General features: G+C 39.9%; 1 protein-coding gene across 1 annotated transcript; it reads left to right on the top strand.

Moving 5' to 3' along the window:
* The first annotated feature begins 203 nt into the window (after positions 1 to 203).
* LOC117844785 (mediator of RNA polymerase II transcription subunit 25) lies at positions 204 to 8,404 on the top strand. The gene is made up of 15 exons (XM_034725576.2): positions 204 to 464; positions 1,225 to 1,255; positions 1,359 to 1,422; positions 1,511 to 1,641; positions 2,462 to 2,671; positions 2,775 to 2,840; positions 3,359 to 3,569; positions 4,671 to 4,738; positions 4,821 to 5,609; positions 5,899 to 5,952; positions 6,671 to 6,699; positions 7,015 to 7,083; positions 7,190 to 7,274; positions 7,402 to 7,488; positions 7,564 to 8,404. Exons 1-15 carry the CDS (start codon positions 355 to 357, stop codon positions 8,203 to 8,205), a joined length of 2,646 nt encoding a protein of 881 aa, XP_034581467.1. The 5' UTR covers positions 204 to 354; the 3' UTR covers positions 8,206 to 8,404.
* Positions 8,405 to 16,063: the final 7,659 nt, after the last annotated feature.

A 16,063-nucleotide genomic window follows, 5' to 3' on the forward strand; every position in this document is an offset into this window, starting at 1 on the left:
TTATGAATTTCACCGGGACTGGATACTGGAAAATATTGTGACGCGGCAGTGGCCACTGGGTTCAACGGTCAGCGCACACGGCCGTTCCCGTTACGCCAAAACAGGCCCACTCGTCATAGAGCTGAATGGGCCTGTTCGAGACTTGACCGATGGGCCTTTGGGCCCTTTATAAATCCGACCCGTCTTCTTCCTCGTCATCGGCTCATCGTCGTCGTCTCTCCCCCAGAAAAGCAAATTGAAGAAGGAAAAAAAAAGTTAAAAGCAGAGAGAGAAGAAACTGATTTTGCGGGAGGCCAAAGCTGGGGGTTGGATTAGCGAGAGTCCTCGGAGTCGGTTCGCGGCGGGGGGCGGCGGATGGCGGCTGCGGCGGCGGAGAGGCAGCTGGTGGTTGCTGTCGAGGGGACGGCGGCGCTGGGGCCCTACTGGTCCACCATTGTGGGGGACTACGTCGAGAAGATCGTGCGGTACGCCCGCGCGCCCCTGCTGGCCCCTCTCCTCTTCTCTTCCGTTGCCGCACTGCTGTTTTTTGTTAGCTCTCGCTTCATCGGGTTCTAGTGCCCGCGAGAGAAGGGGGATTTAGGATGTGGGGAGGAGTGCTTGTGGGTAGATTTCTTCTTGATTCTTCGCTAGGGTTTAGGGGGAAGAGATTGGCTGTTGGCATATCGTGGAGGCTTGCGAGGACGATTCAAGCTTTCGGGGCGGGGGACTGGATTATTTGATGATTCCTGATTGGGTTTGTTGATCTTTCTTTATTTACCGGGACGGAGTGAAGGACCTCTTTGGTGTTGGTGTTTTATTTGATGATGAAGCGCCTAGTTCCTAATTGGCGATCTGGCAGGCCAAACGACAATTAGGAGTTAGTAGCAGCTTGTTGGGTTAGCAAGCCATTCTTGGCTCTGTGCTAATGGAGGTGCCGAGGTGGTCAGTAGGATGTTGATTTTATTTTATTTTTACTTAGTTCATTTTTGTAGAGGTCTTCTCATCTATCTCATTTATCTGCGTCATGGCCTCAATCTTCTCTGACTTACCACAGTACAAACGTATCTTCTCATTCTTATTTAGTTTTCTCAAATAATCATCCGATTAGCATGGTAGACATCTTGATTCAAGGTTTGAACTCCATGTCCAATGCGGCCAACATAATTCATTTTCCACATGATCGCATTATGCAACCTTCGCATTTTAAAGTATGGCTGAATCGTGATAAAATTCAAATTTGTGCAGGAGCTTTTGTGCAAACGAAGTGCCAGGGCAGGTAATTTTGTCCTGATGAAAAATAGCTTATTATCCGAGTTATGAACTTGTGCATGCTGTTCCGCGAACTGTGCCAATGTGTAACTTGTTTTGCATTTGTGCAGAAGCTTGCAGGGGCACCACCTGAGCTTGCATTAGTTGTTTTCCATACCCATGGACCTTACAGCGGTATGCCTTTATGTCATCCATGTCCAGGACCATATCATTTTGTATGCATTCTATCAAATAGGTGGTTTATGGACATTTTGCAATGTAGCTTTTGGTGTTCAGCGAAGTGGATGGACAAAAGATATCGATTCTTTCCTATCATGGTTATCTGGAATACCATTCAGTGGAGGAGGATTTAGCGAAGCTTCTACTTGTGAAGGTCTCGCCGAAGCACTAATGGTATTGACATGTTAACCTTGTTGGAATTTTATTCGCAAACTGACAAGTTCCTTGTGGCCAAAAGTTTGCACTTAGGAGATTTTGTTTCACCTTCCAAGATCTCAATATTGTTGATCTTGTGATTTGAGTTATGTTCTTGTCTGCAGTGGTACATCATGCTTTGTTTGCCATTTCGCCTACAATTCCATTGACTTTCTTTAGATGTTTTATAGTTCCACTTGATGGCCAACATGTATTTCTAGCTCTCCTTGCAGCTGAAGATGATCAACACATTTTTCCTGTATTACTGTTTAATTATTCTTCATGGTTGGAAATAGTTCTACACTTATATGATAATTATTTTGAATATAGGCCACAATATCCTTTTGCTAAGCTATTTGCACAAGGTATAATTTAACTGAGAAAAGCCTGAACATTGTCTTCACATCGCTTTGAATCCATTCCAGTTGAATAAAAAATGCCTTGATCAAAAGCTCATGCTTTCTTTGTCTTAATCAATAGACTATGAGGTCATTAATCATCACTTATTACTGATAAATCTGTACATAACCCAAGGATAAGAACGGAGTGAAATAAGTATGATCAGAAATGTTTGCATGCTAGTCTGCTGCGTTGTTTTTGGGGCATCAATCGATTCCACTCGTGGTAGTAAAACTTGCATGTTGAAAATGAGCTGAAAAACCATTGGTGACACTGCATTGATCTTTCCTTTCTTGGAATAGTAAAATAGTGGTTATTTCATTTCTAGTTGTGCTTGATGTAAGCTGTTATCCACATTTTATATTGTCATCATGATGATCATTTTCTTATGTGCAACTAGATACTTCAAGGAACTCCTAATACAACCCAGAGTCATCAAAACCATGAAGCACAAAAGCATTGCGTACTTGTCGCTGCAAGTAATCCATATCCTTTGCCTACACCTGTCTACTGTCTTCCTACTCAAAGTACTGATCACAAAGAGAACACTGAGTCATCAAAAGAGCCTTCAATTGCTGATGCTGAGACCGTTGCGAAATCATTTGCTCAGGTGCTGCATAAGTTCTGCCATAGCTTGTTATTGTTGTTTATTTCATGTGTCCAATGGAAGATCAGTAGCATTTGGTTGATTCTAGTTAATTTTTTGGATGCAGTGCTCTGTCTCATTGTCAGTGATATCTCCAAAACAGCTTCCAACACTGAAAGCGATATACAATGCGGTAATGTTGCCACCTGCAAGCTTTCTCCTATTTCCTTCTCTCTGCTTCTTTTAGCTATTTCATTGTTCTGTAGATGGTCTCAAGCTATAGGAACTTTTGACTGCACGCATGGATTCTTGGATGTAAAAAAAGTACATTAAATAATAAAACAAATTGTAGTATGGCATGACTCACTCTACTGTTCTTTCAATCTGAGTTACTTCTCACTTTAGCTTCATAGGCATGGAACAAGGAGTAATTCAAATCTTTGTTGTTTTGGCAAAATTTTTACTCTACCAATTTCTCAAGCACGAATTCTTGTAGTCCCTTGTTTTGTGACATGTATATTAGAGTGGAGGAGGCGTTAAATTCATTAGTACACTAGCTAAAATTGTAAGTGATGACCTTGCCCCATCTTTGATTTCCCTAGTTGTGCATTGACTATCATTTTTTAACTAATGTAATACAATTTGACCTTATAAGGCCTTCGGCAGTTGTGATGAACATGCACATAATACTGATTCCATATTCTGCTGCAGGGCAAGAGAAATCCTCGAGCCGCTGATCCATCAGTTGATCATGCAAAAAACCCACACTTTCTTGTTTTGCTATCTGAGAATTTCATGGAGGCACGGACTGCTCTAAGTCGTCCTTTGCATGGGAACTTGGCCCCAAATCAAACTGTAACGAAGATGGACACCACACCTTCAGTTACTATGGCAGGACCGACTTCAAATGCCAACCCCTCAGGTTGAAAAAATGTTAATGTTAGGCTTAGTTTTTCTGTAAGATCTGTTCTTGGTTCTGCCCTTTGTAGAAAGGAAATATTGTTGATGTGATGTCTCTATGTGGGAGGGATGTTGCGAATCTTTGTAAAAGAGGTTTAGGTGTTTACACCTAGGTTAGTGATAATTGGTTTAACAAATGCTAGTTCAATTTGACTAAGGGAAAAAAAATCCGGGATATGTTCCTTTGGCCGGCATGCCAGACAGAAAACGTAGTCGCTATAAATTTTGGTATGACTGACTGCTTCGTAGCAGACACTATTCTGGATATGCCATTACATGATCCAATTTCGCTTAAAGTATACCTTCGTTGGGTGAAAGCATTGTGCTTGTGATACTTTATACTAGCGAGAACACAAAAGATATTTGAATTACATGTGGCTCTGATGTGTGATTTCTTGTACACTGAATTATTATACCTTCAGTTTGCTTTTTTAGACTTTATTGCAAAAGTGAATGTACTAAAAATGGCTGGTTGTATCACTGGATGCCACTATGTTTCTCTGTCAGTGTGGATGAATGTTTTGCTCAAATGCCAATTTGAAGTAGGAAATAGGCGGCCAAAGTGCCCTAAAGATGTTAACTGGCAAGATAGTCCACTGCTAATTGTTTGTGTTATCCAGAGTTTGGAGATGTTGGCCAGTCGTTAGTTGAACTTGGCCATGTCTGAATTGCATATGGATAATATTGTTTTCAGGAGTTTGCGACAATGAGCAGTGAGATTGATATATTGTGAGGCTTAAACATGTTAAACTTAAATGTATTCATACAGATACGTAGGTGGATACTCCCGTGCATATTGAGGGGTTGCATCATTTGTTCCATGGAGAAATTTTTTGTTGTTTTAGTTACTATGTACCACAGAACACTTGTTCATCATGGTTGCCAGTTTCTTCAATTAATGGGTCTGCTTGTAATCTTCATTAAATAATGCAGCTATGATAATCTTCATTTAATATTGCAGTTATGATGAGTTGATTCAACTAATGTTGCAATTTGTTTCTGCCTGTTTATTCATGTTTCTCTATCTTGCCATGATGACTAATTCCCTTTCTAATATTTCCAGTGAATGGACCAATGATGGGCCGTCAACCAGTTGGTGTTGGAGGCATTTCTACTGCAACTGTTAAAGTGGTAAGCTAGAAAGGACATTTTATTCTTGGAAATCCTCTGTTTTCTTCTGTCTAATAATACCTCTACAATTTTAAATTTTTAGGAACCAGCAACCGTACCACCAATGGTCTCTGCACCTGCTTTCTCGCATGTAACACCTATTTCAAATGTGTCTTCGCAAGGAATATCAGCACTGCAAACCTCATCACCATCTCTTATTTCACAAGAAGCAAATTTTGCAAATGATAATGTGCAAGAACACAAACCTATAATACACCCTGTTCAACAGCCAGTTCGGCCTGGTGGTCATGGTAGCCTCCTCAACAATCTGTCACAGGTTCGGCTGATGAACTCAACTTCTTTAGGAGGAGGAGCTACCTCGATGGGACTTCCTAACATTGGAGCAACACCAATTCAAGTCCACATGTCAAACATGATATCGAGTGGCATGACATCAACGCCCTCTGTCATCTCCTCTATGTCTGCACCTGGACAACCTATTAGTACTCAACAAATGGTGCAGAGCACAGCTATTGGTTCCTTTGGCTCAAACACTTCTACTGTTTCAGGCAATTCAAATATTGCTGTATCATCCTCTTTGCCTAGCATCCAAAGTAGCATGGGCATGGGTCAATCAGCGCAACCTGTAGCACAAGGAGGCTTGATGGCTGGTTCACAATTAGGACAAGGTGGAATTGGTGCAAACCAAAATGTGAGTGTCCTTGGGCCTACAGCTATCTCTTCAGCGCCAGCAATGATGCCAACACCTGGGATGGCCCAGCCGACAGGAGTCAATTCCCTAGGTGTGACAAACAATTCTGCCATGAATATGCCTATTGGGCAGCATCCCAATGCCCAACAACTGCCACCAAAGTATGTCAGAATTTGGGAGGTAAAGATTTCACCTTTTCTTTGGGGTTGATATATACATAGACAGTGTCCCTACTCCCCGGTAAAATAGAAATGCGCTGCTAGACGTTCTGAATTTATACTAAATGGTCAGTGCAGAGCACTTGACTATTAGGAGCCTTCTTAGGCTCAGCTGGCCATGTTACTGTAGGGTTGCCCTCTTATTTATCTGAAGGACACATCAAATTGGTGATGTACATATGATCTCGTATGTTGGCCCAAGAGGTTTTTAAATTTCAACAACTGATGCTTACCGTCTATCTATATTTCAGGGAACTTTATCCGGGCAGAGGCAAGGACAGCCTGTATTTATTTGTAAACTTGAAGTAAGTCCTTACTCCCTACAATCTTCAAGTAATTGTTGTTTCAGACATAGATACAGTCATTAAGACACTGTTTTGACCATGAATTAATAGTTTTAAAGACATCCATTATAGCAAATATTTGATATTTTGAATCTAGCCATAACATTTTCAAAAGTTAATTTGAAATGTTCAAAAGTACATTGATGGTCAAAACTAAAATGTCTTGACTACACCTGTCCCAAAACGACAGATAAGAGGGAGTATGCATCGTTGAACTCCTATGCATTATGCTGTATTTTGTAAAATTTATAAAAGCTTACAGTAGTTTATTGGACCTGCAGCATTACTACCTGGTTGAATGATTCCTGAGATATGTTGACACTTTATGCTCTTTGTAGCTCTGTATCTTTTCCCTTGAAGAGCTCGTTCAATTAAATCTTGTGTTCTCTTTGACCCATTTTCTTGCTAAGACCATAAGGAAGATAAACTACCTTGGAATAAGCTCCTGAATCTATAGTTACGATTGCTTAAACTTGAATAAAAAATCAAACCCCCTGAGAAATGGATTACATCAATTGCTGCCAGTGCTCATTTTCAGCCTTGGGTTTTGTTCATACTCAAAACTGGAATCCAATGCTTGTTGTGTTATGTTTTTTTTACTATTATTTATATTACACACTTATTTGTGCAGCTCTGTTTCTTCTTTTTGATATTTCTAACCTTAGCTTATGTCTGACAGGGTTATAGGAGCGGAACAGCGTCTGAAACGTAAGTGTTTAAAATATTGTGATAAATGATGTCACTTTTGAATGTCTATATTACATTAGCATTTTTTGTTGGTTGCAATGATTGAGATCGGTGATTTTTGTCATTAACTGATGTTATTGTTGTCATGGTCTTAAAAGAAATTCGAAGTCTTCATTTTTTAATATGTACCCTGCTGATGCTTACGTAATATGCTGTGTCATGCACAATTTGCATAACTCATTCTACAGCTATACTAAAGAACAATATTTTTTTACTGATGGAACCCTTTTCTGCTACTTTTGAACTGTGCTTGAAAGCCCTACTTTCTATATGCAGACTTGCAGCAGACTGGCCAGAAACTATGCAGATTGTTCGCCTCATAGCTCAGGAGCATATGAACAACAAGTTTGTCTCTAAACCCATTCTTTTTCATGCCAACCTGTTGCATGCTTGCATTATCATATTTTCTTATAACGTGCTGTAGATGATATCTTTCGTGGTCATTTTGCAGACAATATGTTGGCAAGGCAGACCTTCTAGTATTTCGGACTTTAAATCAGCATGGGTTTCTTGGACAACTACAAGAGAAGAAGCTGGTCAGTGCATGGTTCTCATCTTTTAGAACCTTTGTTATTGCTGCGGTTCATCTACTATCATCTTTTAAACTTAGCTTTCCTGGCAGTCATTCCATACATTTCTAATGCCCAATTGGTCCTGTTTCAGTGTGCTGTGATACAGCTACCTTCGCAAACTCTACTGCTGTCAATGTCTGATAAAGCAGGCCGTCTGATTGGCATGCTCTTCCCTGGGGTAACCTTGATTATATCTAAATGAATATATACATAATTATCTGTATTTGCTGAAACATTGCCCCTTTACCCCCAGGACATGGTGGTGTTCAAACCACAGGTCCCAACTCAGCAGCCACCGATGCAGCAGCAGCAACTTCAACAGCAACAACAGTTACAACAGCAGCAACTGCAACAACAACACATGCATATGCAGCCACAAGGCCTCCCGCTTCAGCAGCAGCCGTCGCAGATGCAACCGATGCAGCAGCAGCAGCAGCCGCAGATGCAAACGATGCAGCACCAGCAGCAGCCGCAGATGCAAACGATGCAACACCAGCAGCAGCAGCAGCCGCAGCAGATGCAGCCGATGCAACACCAGCAGCAACAGATGCAACACCAGCAGCAACAGATGCAACCCATGCAGCACCAGCAGCAACAGATGCAACCGATGCAACACCAGCAGCAACAGCAGCAGCAGCAGATGCCACTCCAGCAACAGCAGCAGCAGATGCAACAGCATCAGCAGCAACAGATGCAGCAGATGCAACAGCAGCAGCATCAGCAACAACAGATGCAGCAAATGCAGCCCCAGCAGCAGCAGCAGCAGCCCCAGATGGTGGGCACTGGAATGGGGCAGCAGTTCATACAAGGGCACAATCGGGCGGTGCAGATGATGCAAGGGAAGATGGCGCCCCAGGGTCCGGGCAGCATGCCCGGGGGAGGCTTCCTACCTTGAAACACCCACCTCTTGTCAGCATAGCAAGAGAATTTACCGTGCCCCTGAAGGTTGAGATATTTCCTGTTGTCACCTTTAATTGACACCTTTAGAGAATAGTTACTTGTGCAGTGTTTCGCGGTGGATAAAAGCGTAAACGACAACTTATTGTACTGGGCTAACCTAAATGGAGAAGTGTAGTTAGGTGGTGTTTGGATCAGTACTTCATGGATTAAATTTTAGCTACTAAACTTTAGCTCCTAAAATTTAGTTCTGCTGGGCTGTTTGGATCCATAGACTAAAATGGATTAAAGTCCATAAATGCTATTCAACGAAGACACTTTTACCCTCTTGCCCTACCCCTCCTCTCCACCAGCTCGCAGGCAGCAGCGGCACCACCACCACAACAACCAGACCACACCCGCCTTAGCTCGCCACAGATCTGCTCTGCTTCGGCCGCCACCCCCCCTCCCCCACAACACACGATTCCCCAAGCCGAAGAAGAAGCAGCAGCAGCCCGAGCTGCCGCCGCTGATGGCGTTTCCGTCGCCGGCTTTGGTGCGGCCGTGCGGGTGCGCGAGGAGGGGCTGGACTCCACGTCGCCGCTCGCGCCCAGCGTGCCGTTGAGCCTGCTCGACCCGGCGTCGGCGGTGTTCCTCTCCCCCGCCGCGCATGAGTGGAAGGATAGGGTGCGGGTGCGGGCGGAGGCTTGCGAGGTCGGCGGAGGTTGTGGGGGTGGGCGGAGGCGGCGGGGCCGGGCAGAGGCGGTGGGGCTGGCTGGAGGCGGCGGGGTCGGGCGGAGGCGACGGGCGTTGAAGGCGAAGGAGAGAGGGGGTGCGGGAGGGGCAGGGGGACCACGCGGAGAAGAAAGAGAAAACGGGAGTAGGGGTAGAACTTGGTCTGGGGGATCACTTTTAGCCCAGTTTAGGGCCTCTTTGGGAGCTAAAATTTTTAGCTCAAACTTTAGCTCTTTGCCCCTTTTTGCCCACCTGTTTAGATCCCAAGAGCTAAATTTTGAACTAAAAGTGCAGAACTAAAATTTAACCCTTGGATCCAAATAGGATCCCTTGGATCCAAATAGACCCTTAGTACCTGCGTTTTTCATATCATATTAACTTTGATGAACACGTGCATCCGATTTCATTGGTAGAAGCCAGTCTATGCAGAAACAGACCATTTCATTGCAAAGATTGGTTTCACGATATTTACTCATGCAGAGTAAAAAGCTACAGGTGTGCAGATTCCTAATCGTGGATTATCTATTTCCCAGGTCTCGCAGTTTACCAAAAAAAACTTGCCGTTTTGCGAAAAAAAAAGCAGGAGAGAAGAGAAGCAACAAACTGGGCTGTTCAGCAGCCAGGTTGAAAATCATGCAACGTTAAATTACGTACCCAAATTTTTAAGATATATATATATATATATATATATATATATATATATATATATATATATATATATATAGATACACACTATTTTATTATAATGCACATAGGTCCATTTTGTATACAGAATGCACCCATCCTGTGTTTGCAACTGGTTTAGTCTCATTGTTGCAACTACTCGATCCGAATTGCAACTGGTACACGTCCAGTTGCAACTGGTTCGAACCGAGTTGCAACAGGCTTGGTCCGAGTTACATCTGGTTCGCATCTAGTTGCAATAAGTTCCGTGCATTCTCGATAGGGAATTCACCCAGGTGCACTGGTATCAGAGCCGTGCTTCGAATTTTTTACCATACCAAGCAGCATACAGAATATCACGAGAAGATAGTGCGCGATAGAGGACAAGGCAAAAGGAATAAACAGTGACTTCTACTGTAGCCAGGACAATTATTGAGGAGCGGAGCGCCGTCCAGGTGTCAAGGCAACAGAAGAGGAGAATAGTTGAAAGCACCAAAAGACTTAAGCACGAAGCAACTCCAGAAGCCTCTGCCGCAGCTATAAAAGGAGCTGCCGGGTGAAGCATTCAGGACATCAAGCACCAAAGCACCAAATCACGGAAGTGATCACCGAAGAAGCAAGATCACCGAAGACCTCCACCCACACTCCACTCATACTCCATGAAGACATCCACCACCTCGGAAGTGCTCTGAGGAAAAATTAGCCACCATATTTAGAATCACCCCACTACCATTGTATTACTCCACCACCTTTGTACTACTACTAGAATAAAGGGAGGCCGTCGGAGCTCGTCCCTCGGTTTGTAAGGTAATCAAGGTTTGTACTAAGTGCTTGGGGTTTCCCGAAAGGGAAAGCCGCGTGTAAGCTTGTCCCGTGGAAATGAATTAAGCTGTCCTGGTAGCATCCCTGCCATCCTTTAAGCTCGTTCGTATGGGGCGATGTCTCTACGCTAGGGACCCTAGAGGAGAAACCTCTGCGTGTGTCGTTCTCGTGTTAGCCCTGGTAGCGGCGTTTGAGGAGAACCCTGTGTGCGCAGAGAAGTGTTCCCTTCGGGTGGAACTGCCTGGGGAGACGGTAGAGTCTGAGTCCTGTGTGAGCGTACAGAGGTGGTGGAGTAATACAACGGTAGTGGGGTGATTCTAAATATGGTGGCTAATTATTCCTCAGAGCACTTCCGAGGTGGTGGATGTCTTCATGGAGTATGAGTGGAGTGTGGGTGGAGGTCTTCGGTGATCTTGCTTCTTCGGTGGTTGCTTTGGTGATTTGGTGCTTCGGTGCTCAGTTTGTAAGGTAATCAAGGTTTGTGCTAAGTGCTTGGGGTTTCCCGAAAGGGAAAGCCACGTGTAAGCTTGTCCCGTGGAAATGGATTAAGCTATCCTGGTAGCATCCCTGCCTTCCTTTAAGCTCGTTCGTAAGGGGCGATGTCTCTACGCTAGGGACCCTAGAGGAGAAACCTCTGCGTGTGTCGTTATCGTGTTAGCCCTGGTAGCGGCGTTTGAGGAGAACCCTGTGTGCGCAGAGAAGTGTTCCCTTCGGGTGGAACTGCCTGAGGAGACGGTAGAGCCTGAGTCCTGTGTGAGCGTGGCTGGGGACGGTGAGGGTGAAGACCGGGCTGGCCTGGTTCTGAAGCGAGCCAGCGACGCAGGCGGTGAGTACCGAGTAGGACTGTCACACGCATAGCAGCACGTCCGGCTGAATTTTTCAGTCTCGCCAACCCGCAAAGATCCTGAGAATTGATATAATCAGAGAATATACCTATTCACGTACCCGCGCGTACCATATTTGCTGAATAGTTGCTGAAAGCGATCCTGAATAGTAGCTCAATAGTGCTCAATTGGAAGCAAATAGTTCCGCCACATTTCCATCCACCCTGAGGTGCTCCACCCACTCTCTGGTGAGTGCTCGGGTACTATTCATATTCCCATTTTGAATAGTGAGCTGATTTTCAATAGTGCCGCGAATTTGAATAGTGTTCGTTGAATTTGAATAGTACAGTGAATAGTAACTCGAAATTTGAAATCCGAATTTTTCGAAGTCGCTTGAAATTCCCTCGGTTCTCTGTCCCTGTTCCCCCGCACTGGTATCAGAGCCGTGGTTATAAAAATTTGTGAATTTGAAGATTTTTCTATATCTAGTCAAGATTGAAAAACTTCACTATTTAAATCTAGAAGTTAAAACTGGAAAGATAGTAAATACTAAAGAAAATATAAATATTAGGTGCAGAATAAATAGTTCTAAAGATCATACTTGGCATACCTCACACGATCAGATAAACTTAATAGTTTATTTAATACATAACTTTTGTATATCTTGGGGTAAAAGGCAAGATGATTTAGAATTGAAATTTAAAAAACTACAAAAAGAACATAAGCACTTAGAAGAGAATATTTTAGCCTTGAATAATAAGCTAGAATTAATCTTGCAAGCAGCTGAAGAAAGTTAAAATTCACTAGGAAGAATCATCTAAAATAGTGATCATATTAAAAAGGATATAACCCACTTATATAAAAAATTTGATAATACTGAGTATAATAAAGAAATTGTTCTATCATCAACAGAAATAGTTGAGTTTAATAGATCTTTAAATTCTGAAAAATGGAAATATCTGAAAGTCTCTCTAGAAGAGACAAGTCACTCCAACTAATAAATAGAGACATAAAGCTTTTAAGCTTTATGGATAGATTGAAAGAGGATGTGATGATATTGAAAACTTAGAAGAAATGATAGATGTAGAAAGGGATCTTGAAAGATACCAGAGAGATACCTTAAGAAAGATAAGACCTCAGCAAATATATCAAATGGGTTGGTTTGAAAATAAAAATGGACTATATAGAATATCTAGAGAAGTAGAATTAAGTGTTCTAACAGAACCAGTTCAACTAAGAATTGTTAGTAAACAATTTGAGAATGGGCTAAAATATTCAGGCTACAAATATATTCATCAGGGAATGTATATCACAGGAATTAAAGGAATGACTAGGAAGAAATTAGGAACCAAAATTCTAATAACCCTGTTAGATAAAAGATGGGATTCAGTGAATAAAGCAGCATTGGGTTTCCTAGAAGGAGATATGAATGAAAATATGTTAATAACATACATAGCTCCAGATTTAATAATGCCAATAAAAGAATTTATAGATAAAATGGCAATTGGTTTTCGGACCAAAGGCTATGAAGACTTTAAAGGTACAAATTTATTAGTAAGTATAGAATTTGTAGGAAGGTTAACTAATAGAAGTGCAACTAAATACAAGGTAAATGTAAACAATGTAATAGAAAGTATGCAGTCTGAGGGAATAAAATTCATGAGTCCTCTAAAAATTAGTTCTGAAGAAAGAGCAGGTGAAGAATGGAATATAAGTGCTTTAATAGAATCAAAGATTTTAAAACAACCTAAAGATTATGTAAGCTATGAAAATAGTAAAGGTAAAACTAGTATCAGGTTTGTTAATTATAAAGAAAGAAGTTTAGATGACCTAGAAGTATCAAGTTCTGATTCAAATATAGAAGAAACTAGAAGACATAGCGTATGCGAATTTATGGAAAAATTAGATATTGATAATGAAATAAAACACTATGAGAAAAATTAAGTAAAGTTCAAGATGAATATAATACCTTTATGATATGTGAATGGTCTGCTATTAGAGAGAAAGAGCTATATTTCTGACGAGAATTATATAGACTTAGCAAAATTAAGAAAGAGAGAGAATTAAGTAGTAAAAGGGTTAACATGCCAATAGTAAAACATGAAACTACCTTGAAACATATAAGTAATAAGAATAGTAGAATTCAGAAAGATTTAGAGAATAATAAAGAAAAGGTAAAGGAAGAAGAAGAGGTTGTTATGAGTGAAGAGGATCAATGGGAGATCAATAATAAAATTTTATTAGGAAGTTATGAAGAAGAGGATGAAGATATAATTGAAATACATAGAATCTCATATTCTTTTCTTAGGAAATGAAGAATTATGCAATAAAGATACTGCTATAGAAGCCATGGATATAGATCCAAGTCCATCTAAAAGAAGACGAGAGCAAGAGAGAGATATAAAAATTGAAGGAGAAAGGGATAGACCATCTAGAAAACCAGAAAATTGGCCACCAGAAAAGGAAGAACCTACATATAACTATATACCTGGACAATATAAGCATATGGGTTCAAAAAGGAGAGAATTTGAAAGGACTGTGCAATTTCAGAATTATAGAAGTTATGGTGCAATATTAAATTTAGCAGCACATGATCCTATTGATTGGCCAAATATTATAAGCATATGGAAAAGCTTAATAGTCCAAAAATATATACAAAATCAGCATAATATTGGAAGTAGAGTAGAAGATATGATTACATATTTAGAAACATTCTTAGGAGAATCAGTTAAAGTTCTATGGGAACAATGGGTAGAAACTTATCCTCATTATTATGAAGAATTAAAAAGAGCTGGTAGCAACCCTTATAATTTTGCAAATATCATATCAAGTATTGTCATAGATGAAGATCCAGAACTAGGTTATACTACTTTACAAAATGAAAGATTGAAGGAAATAGAGAAGTTGACTTTAACAAATTGGAAAGGAATAAAAGAGTTTTCTCAGCATTATTTGTATAATGCCACAACTGCTAAGCAAGGCTATAATAAGAGTATAGTTGAAAGATATTTTAATAAATTGCCAGATCCTTTAGGATCTATGATATTTGAAGAATATAAAAAGGAGTCTAATGGAAAGGAATATAATATTTCTTAGGCTATAACATTTGTTTTTAAGCAACTAAGAAAGATATGCACAAGCATACAAGCTCAAAGGTCAATGAAGCAATCAGACTACAATTTTTGTAATAAAATAGTTCAAATACCATTGACATATGGAGAAGAGAAATATAGAAATAAGAAATACCCTAAAAATTATAAAAAGGGAAATGTAAAGACAAAGAAAAGATATTTTCTAAGAAGATCAGATAATAGAGCTCCTTTCCTTCACAAGAGAAATGTAAGAAGATATAATCCTAGAAAAAATTATGATAGTACATGTAGGTGTTTTATTTGCAATTCTCCAGATCATTTAAGTAAAATTTGTCCTAATAAAGATAAGAAGAGATATTCTAACAAGCAAGAAGAGCAAGAAAAGGTGTTGATAATAGATAGTGTTAATGAAAATATTTTGGTATGTGATGATGATATAATGGATGATGAATCAATATATTCAATAATAGAAATAGATGAAATTGAATATAATGAAGAAGAAGAATCGAGTGATGAAGAATTAAATTTGATTGAGGAATTAGCAGGGTTAAAGATAGAAATGATGGATCAAATAATTCGGGATCATAAAAGAGATGACTTTAATATAAAATGTGTATTTTGTATATATTATCAAGATCCAGGAAAAAGGGCTACTTTTAGTTTATGTATAAAATAGGCATGTATGTCATGCTTAGAACAGCAAGATGACAAGAAAGTAGTCAATACAAAATATGAGGAAAATAAGATCAGTCCAAAGGAGGACTCTTCAAATGATAAAAGAGAGAATAAATATTTATTCAATACTCCACAAGAGTTTCTTATCCCTAGGATAAGTTTTAAGACTGAACAAGTATTGTCATATTTTACACAAGATATTATAGATCTAATATGGAAGAAATATGCTGAAAGGCAGTACAAAACATTTCATGATATACAAAATTACTTCACGAGGCTATATCAAGGAGTAGAAAAGAATTTGGGAATAATTGTTAATACAAATACCTTTCCTTTACTTCATCTTGATGATAAATTAATTGTTAAGCCTCATCACAAATTTATAATACTTAAGGCTGATATAAATCTAAAATATTTTAGAAATATACAAAGACATAAAGGAGAAGATATCTCATTACAAACTATTATTGACCATGGGTTAGCCCGAGATATATATGGAACATTGGAAGAAATACTTCAATCTGATTTAGGAAAAGTTATTAAAGAAGCATGTAAAAGATTGGCGTGTGTTCAAGAAAAATATAAAATAAAATACTTTTCTAATCCACCAAAATTTACACTACCATTGAGACCAGCAAGTCATGATATATATATATATTATAAAAGGTTCATATAAATTCCCTACGATATGGTCGTCAGAAACATGGCAAAATTATGAAGAAATACGTGCCAAAAATAATCATGATAATTGGAGAATCTTCAGTGAAGCAAAAGAAATAGAAGGAAATACTAAATTTGATCCTGAATACCATATGATGTATCAAAACAAAATAACAAAGATATTCCTACGAGAATATTATGGAAAGAATAGTATAATATCAAAAGAAGTAGGAAGGCTACTTAAGCCGAATTATGGAATGGAATGCCAGTTAAGAAAGGAATATCGTGAATTATTGTCATGGTATGAACTGTGGCAACCAGAGGAACCTGATATTGAAGAAGAAGAATAAAAATATAACTCTCATCAAAAATATATCTTGTATCACAAGAAGATGAATTCCCTCTA

This window comes from Setaria viridis, chromosome 2 (genome assembly GCF_005286985.2).
Source record: "Setaria viridis chromosome 2, Setaria_viridis_v4.0, whole genome shotgun sequence".
NCBI classification, from domain to species: domain Eukaryota; kingdom Viridiplantae; phylum Streptophyta; class Magnoliopsida; order Poales; family Poaceae; genus Setaria; species Setaria viridis.

What these genes read in the sequence shown, in the direction of transcription:
- LOC117844785 (XM_034725576.2), top strand. Translation starts at nt 355, where the DNA reads ATGGCGGCTGCGGCGGCGGAGAGGCAGCTGGTGGTTGCTGTCGAGGGG. An exon ending in CAAACGAAGTGCCAGGGCAG is followed by an intron (nt 1,256 to 1,358) that starts GTAATTTTGTCC and finishes GCATTTGTGCAG; the next exon opens with AAGCTTGCAGGGGCACCACC. An exon ending in TACCCATGGACCTTACAGCG is followed by an intron (nt 1,423 to 1,510) that starts GTATGCCTTTAT and finishes TTTGCAATGTAG; the next exon opens with CTTTTGGTGTTCAGCGAAGT.